This window comes from Pongo abelii, chromosome 19 (assembly GCF_028885655.2).
Source record: "Pongo abelii isolate AG06213 chromosome 19, NHGRI_mPonAbe1-v2.0_pri, whole genome shotgun sequence".
Classification (NCBI taxonomy): Eukaryota; Metazoa; Chordata; class Mammalia; order Primates; family Hominidae; genus Pongo; species Pongo abelii.
Window position 1 is genome coordinate 17642716 of NC_072004.2, and position 21955 is coordinate 17664670.

Below are 21955 nucleotides of genomic sequence, written 5' to 3' on the forward strand. Positions count from 1 at the left end.
AGCCGGGCGTGGTGGCGCATTCCTGTCATCCCAGCTCCTCAGGAGGCTGAGGCAGGAGAATCACTTAAACCCGGGAGACGGAGATTTTGCAGTGAGCCTAGAGCACACCATTGTACTCGCCAGCCTGGGCAACAAGAGCAAAACTCCATCTCAAACAAAAAAAAAGATAGGACTTTGCTACTATGCTATCTGAACGCTATATTTATTTTATTTTTTTTATTTTTTTGAGACGGAGTTTTGCTCTGTTCCCCAGGCTGGAGTGCAGTGGCGCGATCTCGGCTCACTACAACATCCACCTCCCAGGTTCAAGCGATTCTCCTGCCTCAGCCTCCTGAGTAGCTGGAACTACAGGCGCGTGCACCACCACGCCCGGCTAATTTTTTGTATTTTTAGTAGAGATGGGGTTTCACCATATTAGACAGGCTGGTCTCGAACTCCTGACCTCACGATCTGCCCCACCCCCACCCCCCTCGGCCTCCTAGGCGTGAGCCACCACGCCTGGCCTATATTTTCAAAACTGCACAAGGCTCTTCTGTAGCAGGTTTTCTTGCAAGTTATTTTTTGTTCAACAATGAGAGGACCTGCTTTGGGGGTAGCAGGTGGACAGTGTGGGTGCTGGGGGTTATTGCTTATTATTATTATTATTAGAGACGGAGTCTCGCTCTGTCACCCAGGCTGGAGTGCAGTGGTGTGATCTCTGCTCACTGCAGCCTCCGCCTCCCGGGTTCAAGCAATTCTCCTGCCTCAGCCTCCAGAGTAGCTGGAATTACAGGCATGTGCCACCACGCCTGGCTAATTTTTGTACTATTGGTAGAGATGGGGTTTCACCATGTTGGCCAGGCTGGTCTCAAACTCCTGACCTCAGGTGATCTACCCACCTCAGCCTCCCAAAGTGATGGGATTACATTTTTTTTTTAAGTCCAGCTCATCATGAAATTTGAAACCATGTAACTGTTTCAACAGAAATGCCATTCATTTAAGGCATTTTAAAACCTGCTCTCCGAGGCCCTAACGGACCCAGGGCCAGGTCAGCAGGAGGCCGCGCCAGGCCTGCGCCCTTCAGAGACAGCCCACCTCCTCCACCCAGCGCCGCTTCTCCTGCTCCTCTATGCGCCGCTGCCGCTGGTGCAGCAGGTGTTTGATGTGTGCCTCGGGGTCTCGCTGCTGCTGCTGCTGTTTTAAAGCCTCTGAGTTGCTCTTATTTTCCTGCTGGAGCCGGAGAAATTCCTGGCGTAGAGTCGACTCTCCAGGCACGTTCATGATGGAGCTGGGCAGGGGTGGCACAAAGAAGCGCTGGGGTCACAACCCTGTTGGTTCCCACTCTCAACCCCATGGGCCCGCCTGAGTGGGTGCTTTAACTGGATCAAGGCCTCTGCCTCTGGCCATTCCCAGGTGGCCAGGAGACTTACCGTCCCCTTCTGCCCAGTCTTCAGTGCTGTCCTCCTTTCCTGTTACTGCTGCGCCCCACATTCACCCCGGAATTGCTCTCTCCCCAGCTCTTGTTCAGTCATTCGTTCCACTTCTTAGCACTCAGGAATTTGGTTTCTAGGAGTCTCTACCTCTCTGTGCCCACCACCCCCAGGCCGAGAGTCCCCAAAGCCAAGCACCACTGTAGACCCCCCACTCAGTGATGACCCCCCCCAACCCCCACTCCGCCTGCCAGGCCTACCTGGGCTCTCCTTCCTCTCCATGGCCGTCATCTTCCTCCTCGCTGCCGCTGTGCTCATATTCTGTCTCCTCTGCAGGGGGAGACCACTGCAGTTAACTCACCCAGTGCCCCAGAGCCAGGGAAACCTCGCGTGGGGAGAACCAGAAGGTCTGTCTGGGTGGGCAAGCATGAGGGGCCCCCCCACTTCCTGGAGGCAATGGGAGGACAGTGGGTCTCAGGTGTGGGCCTGGACAGGGACCAGGACTGGGTCCCAGGGCAGGTGAGGTGTGACAGAGCCTGTGCTTGTGTTCGCACACACGTTATTAGCATGGAGTTTTTGTAAGGATGTGAAAGGCCGGTCCTCCTTTGGAAGGCTGACTCACATTGGGAGGGAAAGGGGAAAACCCCTCGGGGGTTGCCAAGTTTGAGAACCATCTCCTTGGACAGGGAGAGCTGGGGCCAAGGAGGGGAGCAGGAAGGGGAGCCAGGAGCGAGCAGGGCTGGCAGAGAGGAGCCAGGCTGGACTGTCCCCTAGTACCTGCCCCCTCCAGCCTGCCCACTGACCTTTCTCACCCCACTTCTTCCGGGATCGGTCAATGTGGTTCTTAAGCCGTGTGCGGACCTGCCGCTCCGTGCGCTGGTCCCGGATGAAGGGAAACTTCAGTAGCTGCTCCGTGGGTGGGCGGCTCAGGTAAGTCTCGATGAGACATGTGTCAATGAAGTCAATGAACTTCTCAGACCGGGAAACAGTGGTGGCTCACACTGGGAGGGTCCCCTCAGAAGGGATGGGTGCAAGAGGAAGAGGGTGGATCACTCATCTACAAGCCACCTTGACATCCCTCCTGTCTTCATATCCCAACACCAGTCACCACCCTCTGCCCCCCAAAATCTCTTCTCTGGTGAGATCCAAGCCTGAGCACAGAGGGCATGAAGGTGGGGATGGCCCTGTCCAGGGACCTTCCTTCCCAGAGCCCACACTCTCAGAGACCTACCACTTCTTGGACTTGAGCCTGGGCGGAGGGTTCCAAGGAATGAGGAAGAGGGCTCGCATGGGGTTCATGTCACACAGAGCTGGACACAGAAGAGATGCCCTCAGTCCCTTTCACTGCACTGGGAGCTACAGGACTAGCTTCCTCGGAGCTACAGGACCACCTCCTCCCTACAGCCGCTCTCTGGGCCCTTCCCTTCCCTCCCCTCCTACTCCCGGCAGACTCAGAACTTATGGGGGGCTCCCTCTGCCATCTCGATGGCTGTGATTCCTAGAGACCAAATGTCACTCTATAGACGGGAGAGAAGGAACAAGTGAATATTCCTGACAGCTCTGCCGTGCAACCTCTCTTCACCCACCATCCTGGCCTCTCAGGAGCCTTCCTGGGCCACACCCCTTCCTGCAGCAGTGCCCTCCAACCCATCCCATCTTCCCACCCACACTTGCCTTGCCATAAGATGTTCCCCAGCCCCTCACTGCTAACATCATCCGACCTTCCTCTGTTCCCCAGCCTGCTCAGGCCCCACGGTCCCCATATTGCTTCCTGCCCTTGGCAGCCCCCATGCTCCCAACTTTCCACTCCATACCCTGTAATTGTAGGTGGCATCAGGGTTCTCATCACAGGCGATGACCTCTAGAGCCATCCAGTAGGGAGTCCCAGTGAAAGTGTTCCGGCTGCCCACGGTGCGGTCCAGCTGAGCACTCACCCCAAAATCCACTGTGAAGACACAGAGGGAGGGGTCAGCATGGGGAGTCACCTCTGCTTCCTTGCCTCACATCCCTGCATGCACACACAGGACTCGCCTGAGCCAGCTGTGGTCCTGGCCCGACCCAGACACCCCAGCACCCTCCTTTACCCCAACAACACCCTGAAGAACCCGATTCCATCTTCCTGCATCTTAGAGAAAACCCAGGTGAAAGGATCACGGACATTAGCCCAGGCAGGAGGGTCGTCAGATCCCATCTCCCCAGAGCAACCTGCAGAGCACCTGGCCCGTAACAGGTGACAGGTGAAGAGCTTCCCGAGGGATTTTCAGCAGGAGGCAGGGCATTCCAGGGGGACAGGGGAAAGGGGAGGGAGTGAGCCTCCCCAGTAGGGAGGGAGTTGGGCCTGAGCCACCAGAGGGGAAAAGGGGGCCCCTCATTCTCTGTTCTGGAGGTGAAAGGGCCCCATCAGCCTCAGAAGGAGCCGGCACACCTAGCTTGACCGCAGCATTCTCTGTCAGCAGCACATTCTGCCCCTTGATGTCTCGACGGATCACCTCGTGGGCATGGAGATGCGCCCGACCCTGGGACAGGAAAGCAGGGAAAATTAGCCATGCTGTTGGACGGGGTGGGAAAGAGTAAGTGGAGAGTGAGTTGAGGGGACAAGGAGCAATCAGTCTGGACAGGGCTGGGCTGAAGGAGCAGATCCTCTCCACCAGGAGCCCAAGCAAGCTGAGCTGTCCTGGAGAGCTTCCTCAGAGAGGTGGCTGCAGGTGAATTCCCAGCAGTTGCAGGGTTACAGGTGGAGAAGCGGCAGAGCTTGGAAACAGAGGAGCTTGTCTCATCCAACAGCCTGAGACTTCTCAAGGTGGGGACCCTGCTTCCACATCCCACCCGCATCAGGCCTGCTGCTCCCTAAAGAGGGCAGTGATGTCTCCTCCCAGTGCAGGGAGGATCTTTGCTCATGGAGAAGCTCCAGCCAGGGTAGCAGAGGAGGAGAAGACAAGGGGAGGGGCCTTGAACTCACCCTGAGGATCTCCCTGCAGATGTAGGCGATACAGTTCTCCTTCAGGGCGTTGCCTTTCATGTTCTTTACCAGGTCAGTCACTGAACCAGCACCACAGAACCCCATCACCAGCTAGGATCCCAGGAAGGTACCGAAAGGAAAAGTATGAGTCAGACAAGCCCCTCCTCTCCTGTCCTGATCCCCCACTAAACTCCTGGAGGAGGACCAGAGACCTTGGGGCTAGAACTGGTATGAGCTAGACAGCAAGGGCCGCAGAAGCCTCGCAAAGGCCACAGGATCTCCTGAAGTCAAGAGAGAGAGGGAAAAAAGGCTGGGTGCGGTGGCTCATGCCTGTAATCCCAGCACTTTGGGAGGCTGAGGCAGGCGGATCACCTGAGGTCAGGAGTTTAAGACCAGCCTGGCCAACACGGTGAGCAAGACTCTGTCTCAAAAAAAGGAAAAAAAATAAAAAAAGAGCGAGAAAGAGAGAGAGGGGGGAGAAGGAATACAGATGGAAAAGAACTGGCAGGGTGGGGCTGGGTTTAGGGTAGGAGTCCAAGGAATCCCTGAAACTGTAGACAAAATGATGCAGGTATATGCATTTTCCTTGAGGAAGGGTCTAGTACTTTCATCAGATTCTCACTGGGATTCCAAACCCTAAAGCAGTTAAGAACTACTGCTTCACAGCTGGGCACGGTGGCTCACGCCTGTAATCCCAACACTTTGGGAGGCCGAGGCGGGTGGATCATGAGGTCAGGAGTTCAAGACCATCCTGGCTAACACGGTGAAACCCCGTCTCTACTAAAAAAAAAAACAAAACAAAATTAGCCGGGCGTGGTGGCAGGCGCCTGTAGTCCCAGCTACTTGGGAGGCTGAAGCAGGAAGATGGCATGAACCCAGGAGGCGGAGCTTGCAGTGAGCTGAGATTGCGCCACTGAACTCCAGCCTGGGTGGCAGAGTGAGACTCTGTCTCAAAAACAAAAACAAGAACAAAAAACTACTGCTTTGGGCCAGGCGCAGTGGCTCATGCCTGTAATCCTAGCACTTTGGGAGGCCGAGGGAGGCGGATCACGAGGTCAGGAGTTTGAGACCATCCTGGCTAACATGGTGAAACCCCATCTCTACTAAAAATACAAAAAATTAGCCTGGCGTGGTGGTGGGCGCCTGTAATCCCAGCTACTCAGGATGCTGAGGCAGAAGAATCACTTGAACACGGGAGGCAGAAGTTGCAGTGAGCCGAGATCATGCCACTGCACTCCAGCCTGTGCGACAGAGCGAGACGCTGTCTCTGAAAAAAAAAGAACTTCTGTTTTGGATCAGGGGCTGGCCCAAGGCCTGCTTCTGTGTGGTCAGCAAGTCAAGAATGGTTTTTATTTATTTTTTTTTTTTTGAGACAGGGTCTTACTGCAACCTCCGCCTCCCAGGTTCAAGCGATTCTCCTGCCTCAGCCTCCCAAGTAGCGGGGATTAGAGGTGCCCGCCACCATGCCTGGATAATTTTTGTATTTTCAGTAGAGACGGGGTTTCACCGTGTTGGCCAGGCTGGTTTTGAACTCCTGACCTCAGGTGATCCACCCACCTCAGTCTCCCAAAGTGCTGGGATTACAGGCTTGAGCCATTGCATCTGGCCTGGTTTTTACATTTTTAAATGGTTGCGGGGAAAAAAAAAAGGAATCGTATTTTATGACATGTGAAAGTGAAAAAACATTGAAACGTGAGTGACCTCAGTGAAGGCGTTGGGGGTATAGCCACGCTCATTCATTTACGTACTGTCTATTGCTGCTTTCGTGGTACAACAACAGAACTGAGCAGCTGGGACAGCAAATATGACCTGCAAAGCCTGAAATATTTACCATCTGGCCCTTCACAGAAAAAGTTTGCCAGTCCCTGACTTAGAAGCAGAAAAGGGGCTAAGAATCAGTGATTCTCCAGGTCCGCTAGAGACAGAAAGTGTGTAGGGTCTACCTAGACAGCTGCAACAGGGAACCTGGGAAGACCCGGAGAGAAACTCCTCCAGCACAGAGTAACAAGGCCAGGAGATGAGGAGGGCTCTGGGTCTGCACCTCCCAGGGAGAGCAGCTGAGACCCAGAGGCAGAGAAGATGGCTCCAACCAGTCTTCCTGGGAATCAGCATGCTTGTCCAAGTTTTCACTAAAAGCCACATCCAATGCAGGAACAGGTTGGATGGACACGTATATTTGCATATGCAATAAAAGTAATTTGCATGTGCCTACTCCTTGGAGAGCAGAGCACAGTGAGAGGAGGGGAGGACCTGTGCCCAACAGGTCCAGAAGAGGGCGCCTGGCCACTAATGCCTCTAGCCGGCCACAATCTCCACCACACACACCGGGGAGGTAGACCTCCCTGCCACCTTTCTCCCTTTCTTTGTGTGCATGAGTGTGTGTGTTCCCAAAAAGCCAAAGGGCCTTGGAGGCCAGGACCATGGCTCGTGCTCATCTATACAGAGTATACAGAAGTGCTTAGTAAGTGCTTGTCATCTGAATGGCTGCTGGGAGGGGAGACCTGGCGTCAGCGCTGAAACTCCCGACAGCCATTGCCACACTCCCTGCTGCTCCATCCTCAGGGACTGGGCTCAGTATCACAAAGGGTAAGGCTGGGAAAACATGTCAGCACCAGTGCCCAGGCTAGGGAGATGAATGACTCTTAGGAATGTTCTGGGCCAGGCAGGAGGAATTTGGGGGAGGCCCCAAGCTCTGCAGCAGGCTCTGGTTTGAATGATGACACAGAAGGGCTGGGTGCACTGTAGCATCTGGGGTGCTGGGAGGGATCTGGGCCCTGTTATCTCCCACAAATATTTTGGTTCTGTTGCTTTCCCAGGAGCTGTGCTCAAAGGCAGGAAAACTGATGGACGGCCTCCCCACAGTCTCTCTAGCCTTTGCCAAGATTATATTTATTTATTAACAGCCGATCGCACAGTGTGAGATACTGGTTAGGGGAAGGGTTGGGGCAAACGCCAGGACCCCTCCCTACAAAACACTCAAAGGACGAGGTGCTGCAATTCATGGGGGCTGGAGTGCAGGGCCATCCTTGAGGCAGGAGGCCCCTCTGGGTCCAGGGACAGGGGAGGCTGGGTAGACCAGAGGGAGGGTAGCTGGCAAGGAGAGATGCTGGGCACTGATACTGAGTCCTAGTGAACAGCCCGGAGACAGGGACTGCGGGGAGGGCAGGCAGGGGGGCGTTTCTCACCGAGAGCTGGTCATCGTTTCCCGGGGGACTCTTCTTGATGAAGCTCCATAGTAGATGGCAATGTTGCAGTGGTGAGTATTTTTTCAGCATGTTGATCCCCTGTTTGATCTCTTCCTCCTCGTCCTAGGCAAATGGGAGGAGCTGAGCCCTGAGACTCCCCCCACACTCCCTTCTCGCTGGTCCAACCCTCCCACTGCCCAGCTCCACTCCCTACCTCCGTGACATCCGTGACCTTGATGGCAGCCAGCTGCCCAGTCTTGACATGCTGACCCTGCAGGACAGAGGGATCTGAGTCTATGCTCAGAGAGCCGAACGCAGAGAGGGCTTGACTCTAGGAGACACAGCTTTTAACTGTTTTCTTTTTTTTCTTTTTTTGAGACAGAGTCTTGCTCTGTCGCCCAGACTAGAGTGCAGTGGCGCGATCTCAGCTCACTGCAAGCTCCACCTCCTGGGTTCATGCCATTCTCCTGCCTCAGCCTCCTGGACAGCTGGGACTACAGGCGCCCACCATCAAGCCCGGCTAATTTTTCATATTTTTAGTAGAGACAGGGTTTCACCGTGTTAGCCAGGATGGTCTCGGTCTCTTGACCTCATGATCCGCCCACCTCGGCCTCCCAAAGTGCTGGGATTACAGGCATGAGCCACCGTGCCCGGCCCAACTGTTTTCTATCTTACAAAGTGCCCCTCAGCCGGGCGCCGTGGCTCACACCTGTAATCCCAACATTTTGGGAGGCCGAGGCAGGCAGATCACTTGAGACCAGGAGTTCGAGACCAGCCTGGCCAACATGGGGAAACCCCGTCTCTACTAAAAATACAAAAATTAGCCGGGTGTCATGGTGGGCACCTATAATCCCAGCTACTCAGGAGGCTGAGGCACGAGAATTGCTTGAACCTGGGAGGCAAGCCGAGACCGTGCCACTGCACTGCCACCTGGGGGACAAAGCGAGACTCCTTCTCCAAAAAAAAAAAAAAAAAAAAAAAAAGGAAAAAAGAAAGAAAAAAAGAAAGTACCCCTCATTGTGGCTACACACCTCAGTGAATGTGCTGTTCGTGGGAGTGGACAGAGGGAGGCGCTCCCGAGCCATCATGGCCAACAGAAAAACCACCTATAGTGGACTTCCAAGTTACAGGCTCAATAAAGGCGAAGGGGCTCCTCCCATAAAAACTCAAGACAGATAAGGGAGAAACATTTATGTTCTGTTCCAGCCTCTCTGGCTTGGACTTTCTACAGTCTGAAAGTTAGAGCAGGGCATGAAAGATACTTCTCCACCCTAATGGAGGATGGAGGGAGTAGAAGAAGGAGGCTAGGGAGGGAGGGGCTCTGCCTCACCCTCTTCTCCTAAGCAAGACAAAATGCTGCGGTGCTTTCCTGACTCACCAACTCTGGACCAGGAGGCCTCTCCCAGAATCAACTTCACCCACAAAGCTTTTTATTCTTGTCGACAGGGAAAGAACAGAGACAGAGCTGAGATTTTAGGGAACTCACAGAAACACAGACGGGCCAGCCGACATGTGCTAATGCTCCTGTCACCAGTCCTAGTGGGAAGAAACTTCCTCTTCTTGAGTGTGTCCCAGCCATTGCTCTCCTCCCCCAACATCCTTCTGAAATTCCTACTGGGAGCATCTAAGGCTTGGAGAGGAAAGCCCAAAGGCTTCCTGGGGAGGAGCAGGGTGGAGGAAGGTGGCCCCTCATGGGGATGGACTGGCTTTGCCAGCCCATGGGTAATTTTTATCCTCAGCCATTCAAGACCCCAAGCCCAGAGACGCAGGAGCAGATGGCACCACTATTCCCACGGCAACAACAAGGCAAGAGATTGCGGGTGGGGTGCCTGTTTCCCCAAAGTTTGCAAGAGAAGTAGCCTAAGAGAAAGGCAGGTGGTCTCAGTGACACAGGAAACACAGGGCTAGAGATGCAGAAGAGACTTGTGACAGTATCCAGCACTCTGTCTGGAGATGAAAAAGCCACGGGCCCCAGGAGGCTCCAATCAGAGGCAGCATTCACCCTGAGCATCCTCATTCCCCGCTGCAGCGGCTTCCCGTCATCCAAGTGTGAGCAGTGGTCAGGCCACCTCATTCCCCGCTGGAGCAGCTCCCCCTATCCAAGTGTGAGCAGTGGTCAGGCCACCTCATTCCCCGCTGGAGCAGCTCCCCTTATCCAAGTGTGAGCAGTGGTCAGGCCACCTCATTCCCCGCTGGAGCAGCTCCCCCTATCCAAGTGTGAGCAGTGGTCAGGCCACCTCATTCCCCGCTGGAGCAGCTCCCCTATCCAAGTGTGAGCAGTGGTCAGGCCACCTCATTCCCCGCTGGAGCAGCTCCCCCTATCCAAGTGTGAGCAGTGGTCAGGCCACCTCATTCCCCGCTGGAGCAGCTCCCCCTATCCAAGTGTGAGCAGTGGTCAGGCCACCTCACTCCCCGCTGGAGCAGCTCCCCCTATCCAAGTGTGAGCAGTGGTCAGGCCACCTCATTCCCCGCTGGAGCAGCTCCCCCTATCCAAGTGTGAGCAGTGGTCAGGCCACCTCATTCCCCGCTGGAGCAGCTCCCCCTATCCAAGTGTGAGCAGTGGTCAGGCCACCTCATTCCCCGCTGGAGCAGCTCCCCCTATCCAAGTGTGAGCAGTGGTCAGGCCACCTCATTCCCCGCTGGAGCAGCTCCCCCTATCCAAGTGTGAGCAGTGGTCAGGCCACCTCATTCCCCGCTGGAGCAGCTCCCCCTATCCAAGTGTGAGCAGTGGTCAGGCCACCTCACTCCCCGCTGGAGCAGCTCCCCCTATCCAAGTGTGAGCAGTGGTCAGGCCACCTCACTCCCCGCTGGAGCAGCTCCCCCTATCCAAGTGTGAGCAGTGGTCAGGCCACCTCACTCCCCGCTGGAGCAGCTCCCCCTATCCAAGTGTGAGCAGTGGTCAGGCCACCTCACTCCCCGCTGGAGCAGCTCCCCCTATCCAAGTGTGAGCAGTGGTCAGGCCACCTCACTCCCCGCTGGAGCAGCTCCCCCTATCCAAGTGTGAGCAGTGGTCAGGCCACCTCACTCCCCGCTGGAGCAGCTCCCCCTATCCAAGTGTGAGCAGTGGTCAGGCCACCTCACTCCCCGCTGGAGCAGCTCCCCCTATCCAAGTGTGAGCAGTGGTCAGGCCACCTCACTCCCCGCTGGAGCAGCTCCCCCTATCCAAGTGTGAGCAGTGGTCAGGCCACCTCACTCCCCGCTGGAGCAGCTCCCCCTATCCAAGTGTGAGCAGTGGTCAGGCCACCTCACTCCCCGCTGGAGCAGCTCCCCCTATCCAAGTGTGAGCAGTGGTCAGGCCACCTCACTCCCCGCTGGAGCAGCTCCCCCTATCCAAGTGTGAGCAGTGGTCAGGCCACCTCATTCCCCGCTGGAGCAGCTCCCCCTATCCAAGTGTGAGCAGTGGTCAGGCCACCTCATTCCCCGCTGGAGCAGCTCCCCCTATCCAAGTGTGAGCAGTGGTCAGGCCACCTCATTCCCCGCTGGAGCAGCTCCCCCTATCCAAGTGTGAGCAGTGGTCAGGCCACCTCATTCCCCGCTGGAGCAGCTCCCCTATCCAAGTGTGAGCAGTGGTCAGGCCACCTCATTCCCCGCTGGAGCAGCTCCCCCTATCCAAGTGTGAGCAGTGGTCAGGCCACCTCATTCCCCGCTGCAGCGGCTCCTCCCATCCAAGTGTGAGCAGTGGTCAGGCCACCTCATTCCCCGCTGGAGCAGCTCCCCCTATCCAAGTGTGAGCAGTGGTCAGGCCACCTCATTCCCCACTGGAGCAGCTCCCCTATCCAAGTGTGAGCAGTGGTCAGGCCACCTCATTCCCCACTGGAGCAGCTCCCCTATCCAAGTGTGAGCAGTGGTCAGGCCACACGAGAGGGCTGGGCTGGCCAGGCCAACCTAAAAGCTACCATTGGTGGCTGAAAACATGCCACTTCTGTCAGGGACAGAGGCAGCTCAAAAGCAGGAAGCCTGAGCTCTGGCTCCAGCAGGCCCGCTGTGGGAGCACAGGTCACTTCCCCTCTGCAGAAGGCCACCCATTAGGTCCCAGTACCTCAAAGTCCTGTGTCTCTTTGTGGTCCAGGGAGAAGCCAAACCCACACCTCTGGCCTTAGCTCTCTCTGAATCCCAGGAGAGTTCTGACACACAAGGCCGTATGCCCTTCCACCTGCTCTCACTGCTGCAGGCCACCCTGCGTGGCTGCTGGCCTGTTCCCACCATGTCCGCGATTGGCTCTGCACTCAGGTAGAGAGAGGCATCAACAGTGCCTCCTCTTGGGTGCTCTTTCCTCTCCCCGCCTCTACCTTTCCAGGGCCCCAGCCTCTGGCATCTCCCATAGCCCCCCTCAGACCTACAGACAAGAAACCTACTTCCTTCCACTCCTCCCAAGAGTGCCCTGCAGATGTGGAGGTCATACTTCCACACCATTCATCTCACCTCGTACACCTGTCTGTAGGTTCCACTGCCAACCACCTCCGCAAGCTCAAAGATCCTAGCAGGGTCCTAGGGGCAGGGGACAGGAGGGAGACAGAAGAATACTGTGTCAGGACTTTAGAAAAGGATTACAGAGCTAGATGGGGGTAAAGTGGTATCCAGTCAAGATATGAGAGTGAACACCAGCACATCAGGAGGGCACGTGGCAGGAACCCTGGTGGCTGGCTGCCCTTTTCCTGGATTGATTCAGAGTGAATGTTCTATGGGAAAAGTTGGAAGAAGTGAGTGGCCAGGTGCGATGCTCACGCCTGTAATCCCAGCACTTTAGGAGGCTGAGGCGGGTGGATCACGAAGTCAGGAGATCGAGACCATCCTGGCTAACACAGTGAAACCCGTCTCTACTAAAAATACAAAAAATTAGCCAGGCGTGGTGGTGGGCACCTGTAATCCCAGCTACTCGGGAGGCTGAGGCAGGAGAATGGCATGAACCCAGGAGGCGGTGCTTGCCGTGAGCCAAGATTGCGCCACTGCACTCCAGCCTGGGCGACACAGCGAGACTCCGTCTCGAAAAAAAAAAAAAAAAAAAAGAAGTGAGAGAACGTGGAAGTCAGAGCCCAGATGGCTTTTCAAAGACATGTTCCCAATTTCAAATCCACCGAGAAACTGCATCTGTATCCTCATCTGCAAAATGAGGGTGCCTGAGTACCTTCCTCTGGGGTTGGTACTCACATTTTAAGTGAAGAAATGCCCATCAAATGCTTCAGATGGTTCCTGGCGCCAGAGCGTGTGCCCAGTAAAAGTTAATGACCATTATCATTATCTTACTTCTTAAAAGCAGGGATGAGGAAAGCTAGCAGGGAGCAGGAATTTCAGGGCCACAATCCTTTTGTCCTTCCCTCTTCCCAGTCCCCCTGAGACTGAGGGCTTCCAGGCCAGGGTTTGAGGCAATCAGGGGCAAAGGGACCTGGAGGGAGGGAGTGAGCAGGTGATGGTGAGAAAGGGCCTCTGAGAAGGGAGAACTTTCTGTTCCTACTTTTCTGAGCCAAGCAGTGCCAGGAGGAGAGGGCCCAAAGGGCTCGAACAAAGCCTCTAAAGAGGATGGTCCTCCCCCTGGACCAAGAGCAGGCAGGCCTGGCCTCAGCAACACAGCTGCTGTCAGGAGGCCACCCACACCCTCCTGGCAGAACCTTTTTTTTTTTTGAGAGAAAGAAGTTGGAAGGTGGAGCTGCAAGCTGAAGAGAGATACAGCCCTGTACTGTCCACACTCCTGCACATCCTACAGAATGATGGCTCTTTTTTTTTTTTTCTTTTGAGACTGAGTCTCACTCTGTTACCCAGGCTGGATGCAGTGGTATAATCATAGCTCACTGCAGCCTCAGTCTCCTGGGCTCAAGCAATCCTCCCACCTCAGCCTCCTGAACAGCTGGGACCACAGGCCTGCACCGCCACTCCTGGCTAATTTTTTTTATTTTTAGTAGAGACGGGGTGTCACTATGTTGCCCAGGCTGTTCTCAAACTTCTGAGTTCAAGCAGTCCTTCCTGCCTTGGCCTCCCAAAGTACTGGGATTACAGGTGTGAGCCACCACGCCTGCCTCAGAGCCAACAGTTCTGACAGTTCTGGTGTTTCACAGGGCAGGCCCGTCCCTACCGCTGCGGGGACCAAGCGGAGGCAGAAAGTAAGGATGGCACTTAGGAATAAACTCTCCTGGCAACACGTGGCCTCTCTGCTGACAATACTAAAAGCATATAATCTAAAACTCCTTTCTCCTTGATTTTGAAAGCTAATATAGGGTTTCTGGGAGAAAAAAAAAATCCCACAACCAAAAAACCCCACATCCATGCCAATAAAAGCACTTCATCCACTGAAGTAATAAGCCCAAGGAAGATGACTTGTGCGTGTTGAAGACCAGAGAGACACCAGCCCAAGGCTTTTAAAAAATGTCCTCAATGTGCACTTTTTCCATTTTCTCAAAGAGGAGCTGGAGAGCAGAGATGTGCCCCTGGCACCCTGTGCGTGCCCTATCAGAGCATGTACCACGAGGCATTGTGACTCTACATTTACTTGTCTGATTCACTGGAGAAAGGGACTGAGCCCTCCCTGCTCACCAAATGTCTAGCACCTTGCTGAGGCCTGGCATGCAGCAGTCTGAGAAAACACCCCAGCCTGCTCGGGAGGAAGTAATGACAGAGCTGAAGGGGGTTCCTTCTCTGTGCTCTGAAGGGGACTGGGCTGACCAGACCAAGAACTTTGTGGGTCTACATTCAATTATTTGGCTTCAGCTAAAGTTATGAAAAAAAAAAATTCTTGGCCGGGCACGGTGGCTCACGCCTGTAATCCCAGCACTTTGGGAGGCTGAGGTGGGCATATCAAGAGGTCAGGGGATTGAGACCATCCTGGCTAACACGGTGAAACCCCATCTCTACTAAAAATACAAAAAATTAGCCGGGGGTGGTGGCGGGCACCTATAGTCACAGCTACTTGGGAGGCTGAGACAGGAGAATCGCTTGAACCAAGGAGGTGGAGGTTGCAGTGAGCTGAGATCACACCACTGCACTCCAGCCTGGGCGACAGAGCGAGACTCTGTCTCGGGAAAAAAAAACAAAAAAACTTAACAAATTTATTTATTTATTTTTTTAATGGAATTTTGCTCTTGTTGCCCAGGCAGGATTGCAATGGCAAGATCTTGGTTCACCGCAACCTCCACCTCCTGGGTTCAGATGATTCTCCTGCCTCAGCCTCCTGAGTAGCTGGGAGTACAGGGGTGTGCCATCACGCCCAGCTAATTTTGTATTTTTAGTAGAGACATGGTTTCACCGTGTTGGTCAGACTGGTCTCAAACTCCTGACCTCAGGTGATCCACCCGCCTCAGCCTCCCAAGGTGTTGGGATTACAGGTGTGAACCACCTTGCCCGGCCTAATTTTTTTTTTTTTTTTAGAGTCACATGTTGCTCTGTTGCCCAGGCAGGAGTGCAGTGGCATGATCACAGCTCACTGTAGCCTTGAACTCCTGGGCTCAAGCAATCCTCCCACCTCAGCCTCCCAACACATTAATATTATAGGCATGACTTAGCATGCACAGCTAAAACAACACTTAACAGGCGTAAATCACAGCAGGATCCACAGGAAAGAGAGGCGTAAATCACAGCAGGATCCACAGGAAAGAGAGGCGTAAATCACAGCAGGATCCACAGGAAAGAGAGGCGTAAATCACAGCAGGATCCACAGGAAAGAGAGGCGTAAATCACAGCAGGATCCACAGGAAAGAGAGGTGTTGTCACTGCAATGCAGAGGGCTAACGAGAGGTCTTTCTGACCCTGAGAACTGGAAGGAACCTGAGAAAAGTCATCTCATCTGTCTTCAGTTCTAGATTAGAGGCTCAAAGACCATAGAGTTCCCTATAGAGCTGCCCAACAGAAGAACTCATCCATTCCGGGGCCTCTGAACTGACTGCTGGGAACTCCTTTCTTGAATCAAACTGTAGTTCTTTCTGAGATGGAGGGAGACAGGAAAAAGGACCTATGGTCATAATTTTCTGAACACTCCTAATCTAAGAGGGAAAATACTGTGGGCCTGTTAGAGCTATAATGATCTGTCACCATCAACTCAAATCACTACAAGTACATTTTAATTTTGTAACCTTGACTCCCAATCTGTCTCCTTCCCCTATGTTTGGGTGGCACTGAGGGATGAAGGAATATTTGAGGTCAGACACCCTGGGTTTGGATATTGACATTTAATGAGTTTCAAGTCGGTTTCCTGAAAACTCCTACTGGAAAGGGTGATTCAGAGAAGCAAGCTGAGGTCCCGCACGCGGCACTCTGATTGTGGTCTCTCACCCCCTCCCCACCCAGATGCTCCATGTTTCAATAGCAGCACCGCTTTCCCACCACAGTCCAGCCTCTGCCTAATCCTCCTCCTCCTCCCTTTCCTGTATCGCAGCCACCCTGTCCTTTCTGCCTTCAAAATGTGCTTGGCTTGTCCACCACCTCAGACCAATCCCTCATGTCCTCCCTCCTGGAGCTCTAGCCTCCCCCATGTCTTCCTTCTGCTGCCACTGATTTAATTCTTCCAAAATGGCGCTTTCCTGATTTTACTCTTCTGCCCAGAACTGGTAGTGGGGCTCCCCAATGCTCAGAGAATCCCAACACCTCAGCCTGCTATTTAACGATGCCCCGTTATTATCCAACCACTAAATATCTTCTGAGTGAGCGCCTCCATTTGCCCTGCACTGGGCTAAGCCCTAAGCAGGGAAAACCTGTAAGGTAATTGTATCTCATTTCATTCATCCACTGCATATTTCTTGAGCACAAACTATGTAGTAACTCCTGAATTAGACACAAAGGGAGCTCACCGATATATGAGAAATATAAAACCTTATAATTTTACAGATTGGCCAAGTACTCAAATATGAAAATGTGGCAGTCTACGATTATATATTATAACAGCAGCCGAAAGCACGAAAGCCGCTGAAATGCTGCTTGGTGTGGCAGAAAGAGCACGGGAGGGGGTTTTCAACTCTGGCACCAGTCATGTGTCTCTGTGCAAGTATTTAACTGTTTGAGGCCTCATTCCCCTCCCACAAGCTAAGAGGGGGTTGGATTGTGTAAAAAGTCCACTTTAGGGTTGGGCGTGATGGCTCATGTCTGTAATCCCTGAACTTTGGGAAGCTGAGGAAGCCAGATCATCGGAGGTCAGGAGTTCGAGACCAGCCTGGCCAGTATTGTGAAACCCCGTCTCTACTAAAAAATACAAAAATCAGCTAGGTATGGTGGTGGGCACCTGTAAACCCAGCTGCTCGGGAGGCTGAGGCAGGAGAATTGCTTGAACTCAGGAGGCGGAGGTTGCAGTGAGCCAAGATTGCACTACTGCACTCCAGCCAGGGTGAAAGAGTGAGACTCCTTCTCAAAAAAAAAAGAAAAGAAAAAAGAGTGGTGAAGACCATGCTGTGTTGTGGGAGAGCAGTCTGGGTTTGAATGTTGAATCGGGGATGTTAAAGGATACACAGGTACATTCTATTGTCATGCTGTGCTGTGGGAGAGCGGTCTGGGTTTGAATGTTGAATCGGGGATGTTAAAGGATACACAGGTACATTCCACTGGGCAGTTAGAAACAAGGATCTGTAAATACAATTTACAAGCATTTGTGAGCTGAGAGTTGGAGACACAAACAAGATATCCAGGGAGAGTGTGGATGGTCACGGGCAACATGTGAGAGCAGCAGAACAGACGCCAGAAGAGGAGATGGTCATGGAGGCTGCAGGGGGGATAAGGGTAGTGATGGCCTCGAATGCAGCAGAGCAGCCAGAGGGCACTGAAAAAAATCTCACTGACCTCAGCAGCTACGAAACCACTGGGAACTGCCACTGTGTGAGCAGAGGGCAGACAGTGGGGGCTGGAGGAGACAGGAGTGTGCTGAGGAATTGAGGGCAGCACCCTTTCTGGAGAAGTCTAACCTTGAGAGGAAGGGGGAAAATCAGATGACAGCTAGAGCTGGCAGCAAAGTCAGACAATAGGGTTTTCAAAATAGGGAAGATTGTTCATGATTATGGAGAGGAAGAAGCCAAAAAGGGTGGAGGTTTGAGGAGTTGATTTTTCTTTTGTTTTTGAGACAGAGTTTCTGTCACCCAGGCTGGAGTGCAATGGCGCGATCTTGACTCACTGCAACCTCCGCCTCCCGGGTTAAAGCAATTCTCCTGCTTCAGCCTCCCAAGTAGCTGGGACTACAGGTGCGCACCATCACGCCTGGCTAATTTTTTGTATTTTTAGTAAAGACGGGGTTTTACCATGTTGGTCAAACTGGTCTCGAACTCCTGACCTCGTGATCCACCTGCCTCGGCCTCCCAAAGTGCTGGGATTACAGGCGTGAGCCACTGTGCTCAGCCAGTTTTTGTACTTTTTATGGAGATGGGGTTTCACCATGTCACCCAGGCTGGTCTCCAATCCTGAGCTAACGAGATCCACCTGCCTTGGCCTCCCAAACTGCTGGGATTACAGGGGTGAGGCACCATACCTGACTCTGTCCATCCTTCTTTTCTTTTTTTTTTTTTAAAGACTTAGTCTCATTCTATTGCCCAGGCTAGAGTGCAGTGGTGTGATCTCAGCTCACTGCAACCTCCACCTCCTGGGTTCAAGTGATTCTCTTGCCTCACTCTCCTGAATAGCTGGGATTACAGGTGCCCACCACCACACTTGGCTAATTTTTTGTATTTTAGTAGAGACAGGATTTCACCATGTTGTCCAGGCCAGTCTCAAACTCCTGACCTCAAGTGATCCACCCACCTCGGCCTCCCAAAGTGCGGGATTACAGGAGTGAGCCACTGTACCCAGCCTGTCCATCCTTTTGATGGGAGCCATCCTAGTAAGTGTGAAGTGGTATCTCATTGTGGTTTTAATTTGTATTTCCCTCAGGAGGCTGCGGCAGAAGGATCCTATAAGTCCAGGAGTTCGAGGCTGCAGTGAGCTATGATCATGCCACTGTACTTCAGCCTGGGCAACAGAGTGAGATCACCTCTCTACCCCATCTAGAAAAGGATGGACAGTCAAAAGTGTTGATGAGGGCATGGGAAAATTGAAATTGTCATACACTGCTGCTGGGAATGTTAAATGGTCCAGCCACTTTGGAAAACAGTTTGGCAGTTCCTCAAATGTTAAACAATGAGTTATCATATCACCCAGCCATTCCACTTCTAGGTAGATACTCAAGAAAACTGAAAACATATATCCACACAAAAATATGTAGATGGATGCCCACAGGAGGATTATTAATAACCAAAAAGTAGAAACAACCCAAATATCCATCAACTGATAAATAGATAAATGTGGTATATCTATATAATAGAATGATATTGGCAATAAAAAGAAATGAAGAGCAGGTATGGTGGCTCGTGCCTATAACCCCAACGCTTTGGGAGGCAGAGGCGGGAGGATCACTTGAGGTCAAGTGCTTTGAGACTGCTTGGCAGGTTTGAGACCAACCTTGGCAAGACAATAAGACCACATCTCTACAAAAATTTAAAAAATTAGTGAGGCATGGTGCAATGTACCTGTAGTCCCAGCTATATGGGAGGCTGAGGTGGAAGGATCCCTTGAGCCCAGGGGCTGAAGGCAGTAGCGACCTATGATAGCACCACTGCACCCCAGCCTGGGTGACAGAGTGAGTGAGACTCTGCCTCTAAAAAAAAAAAAAAAATTAAAAACAAACAAAAAAAGGAATAAACTGCTGCTAGATGTTGCAACATGGATGAACCTTGAAGACATTATGCTTAATGAAAGAAGCTAGTCACAAAAGGCCACATATTATGTGGCTACATTTATGTGTAATGTCCAGAATAGGCAAATCTAAAGAGATGAAAAGTAGATTACTGGTTGCCAGGGGCTGGGAGGAAGGAGAAAATGGGTAATGACTGCTAATGCATACGGGGTTTCATTTGGGGGTAATAAAAAGGTTCTGAAATTAAATAGTGAAGATGGTTGCATAAGTCTGTGAGTATACCAAAAACCACTTTAAAATATTTTATTTTAATTTTTGTTAGTTTGTTTTTTGAGACACAGTCTCACTTTGCTACTGAGGCTGGAGTGCAGTGGTGTGATCTCAGCTCACTGCAACCTCTGCCTCCTGAGCTCAAGCAATCCTCCTGTCTCAAACTCCCAAGTAGCTGGGACTACAGGCACACACCACCGCACCTGGCTAATTTTTATATTTTTTGTAGAGATGGGGTTTCACTATGTTGCCCAAGCTGGTCTTGAACTCCTGAGTTCAAGTGATCTGCCCGCCTTGGCCTCCCAAAGTGCTGGCATTACAGGCATGAGCCACCACACCTGGCCTAAAATATTTTAAAAGGGTAAATTTTATGGCATGTAAATTATATTTCAATAAAGCTGTTATTAAATATAATAATCCTTCAATATCACTAATAGGAGAAATGCAAATCAAAACCCAATGAGATAGCATCTCATCCCAGTTAAAGGGTTATTATCAAAAGATAAAAAGGCTGGGCATAGTGGCTCACACCTGTAACTGTAATCCCAACACTTTGGGAGGCTGAGGTGGGAGGATCACTTGAGCCCAGGAGTTCAAGACATGCCTGGGCAACATAGTGAAACCACTCCTCTACAAAAAATAAAATAGTCTCAAAAAAAAAAAAATTGGCTAGGTGCAGTGGCTCACCCTGTAATCCCAGCACTTTGGGAGGCCGAGGCAAGCAGATCACAAGGTCAGGAGATCGAGACCATCCTGGCTAACACGGTGAAACCCCATCTCTACTAAAAATACAAAAAAAATCAGCCAGGCATGGTGGCAGGCGCCTGTAGTCCCAGCTACTTGGGAGGCTAAGGCAGGAGAATGGTGTGAACCCAGGAGGCGGAGCTTGCAGTGAGCTGAGATCGCACCACTGCACTCCAGCCTGGGCGACAGAATGAGACTCCATCACAAAAAAAAAAAAAAAAAAAGAAAAAAGCAAGACCTCAAACTATTAAAATTATAGAAGAAAACCTAGGAAATACCCTTCTCGACATTGGCCTTGGCAAAGAATTTTTGGTTAAGTCCCCAAAAGCAATTGCAATAACAACCAAAAGAGGTGGAATCTAATTAAACTAAAGAGCTTCTGCACAGCAAAGAAAACTATCAACAGAGTAAATAGACAACTTACAGAATGGGAGAAATATTCACAAATGATGTATCTAATATTCAGAATCTATAAGAAAAACTTAAATCAACAAGCAAAAAACAACCCCATTAAAAAATGGGCAAAGGACATGAATAGACACTTCTCAAAAGAAGACATACAAGTGGCCAACAAACATGAAAAAATGCTGATCATCACTCATCATCAGAGAAATGCAAATCAAAACCACAATGAGCTGCCTTCTCACGTTAGTCAGAATGGCTACTAAAAAGTCAAACAACAGATGCTGATGAGGCTGCAGAGAAAAAGGAGCACTTATACACTGCTGGTAGAAATGTAAATTAGTTTAGCCAGTGTAGAAAACAGTTTGGAGATTTCTCAAAGATCTTCAAACAGAGCTAACATTCGACCCAGCAATCTCATTACTGGATATGTATCCAAAAGAAAACAAATCATTGTACCAAAAAGACATGTGCACTCATATGTTCATTCCAACACTAGTCACAATAGCAAAGACATGGAATGAACCTAAATACCCATCAATGATAGACTGGATAAAGAAAATATGGTACATATACACCATGAAATACTACACAGCCATAAAAAAGAAGGAAATCATGTCCTTGGCAGCAAGATAGATGCAGCTGGAGACCATTATCTTAAGCAAACTAAGACGGGAACAGAAAACCAAATACTGTATGTTCTCACTTATAAATGGGAGCTAAACACAGAGTACACAGAGACACAAAGATGGGAACAGCAGACACTAGGGACTCCAAGAGGGGTGAGGCAGGTGGGGGACAAGGCCTGAAAAGCTAACCATTGAATACTATGCTCACTACTTGAGTGATGGGATCAACTGTACCCCAAACCTCAGCATCACACAATATAGCAATGTAACAAACCTGCACATGTACCCCCCCACAATCTAAAATAAAATATATATGTACACACACACACACGGAGAGAGAGAGGGATTGAACATAACCTATCATGCTGTACTTTGGTGAGGTAAAAAAAAGTTATTTTAAGTAAAATGCACATGGCTACTGGTTTTCAAAAAGACTATGAACCATCTGACTTTCACCACTTTTTTTTGGCTTCCTAATTCGGAGAGAACAAGCCTATGAGGCATCATAGACAAACAGGTCTAGACACCATATTTTGTGAAGAGTAAATAAAGCAGACACATATTTATATTTCTAATTTTACAGAGATTTAACAATTTAATAAAAATTACTCCCGACAAAATGAGTTTTGGGTTTCATCAAATGTAAAATGTTTTGAAAACTAATCCAAAATATTCACACACACACACACACACACACACACACAATCACACCAGCAGGAAATACTATT

The 21955-nt window shown here is 51.4% G+C and overlaps 1 protein-coding gene across 1 annotated transcript in view; it reads right to left on the reverse strand.

Moving 5' to 3' along the window:
* LOC100456623 (misshapen-like kinase 1) overlaps positions 1 to 21955 on the reverse strand; it is a 72982-nt gene that overhangs the window by 44253 nt on the left and 6774 nt on the right. Inside the window, 11 exon segments of the mRNA XM_063719040.1 lie at positions 1075 to 1267; positions 1670 to 1739; positions 2213 to 2378; positions 2625 to 2719; positions 2872 to 2926; positions 3224 to 3354; positions 3835 to 3925; positions 4369 to 4479; positions 7554 to 7676; positions 7768 to 7824; positions 11976 to 12041. Of these exon segments, the coding sequence (XP_063575110.1) occupies positions 1075 to 1267; positions 1670 to 1739; positions 2213 to 2378; positions 2625 to 2719; positions 2872 to 2926; positions 3224 to 3354; positions 3835 to 3925; positions 4369 to 4479; positions 7554 to 7676; positions 7768 to 7824; positions 11976 to 12041 (1158 nt within the window).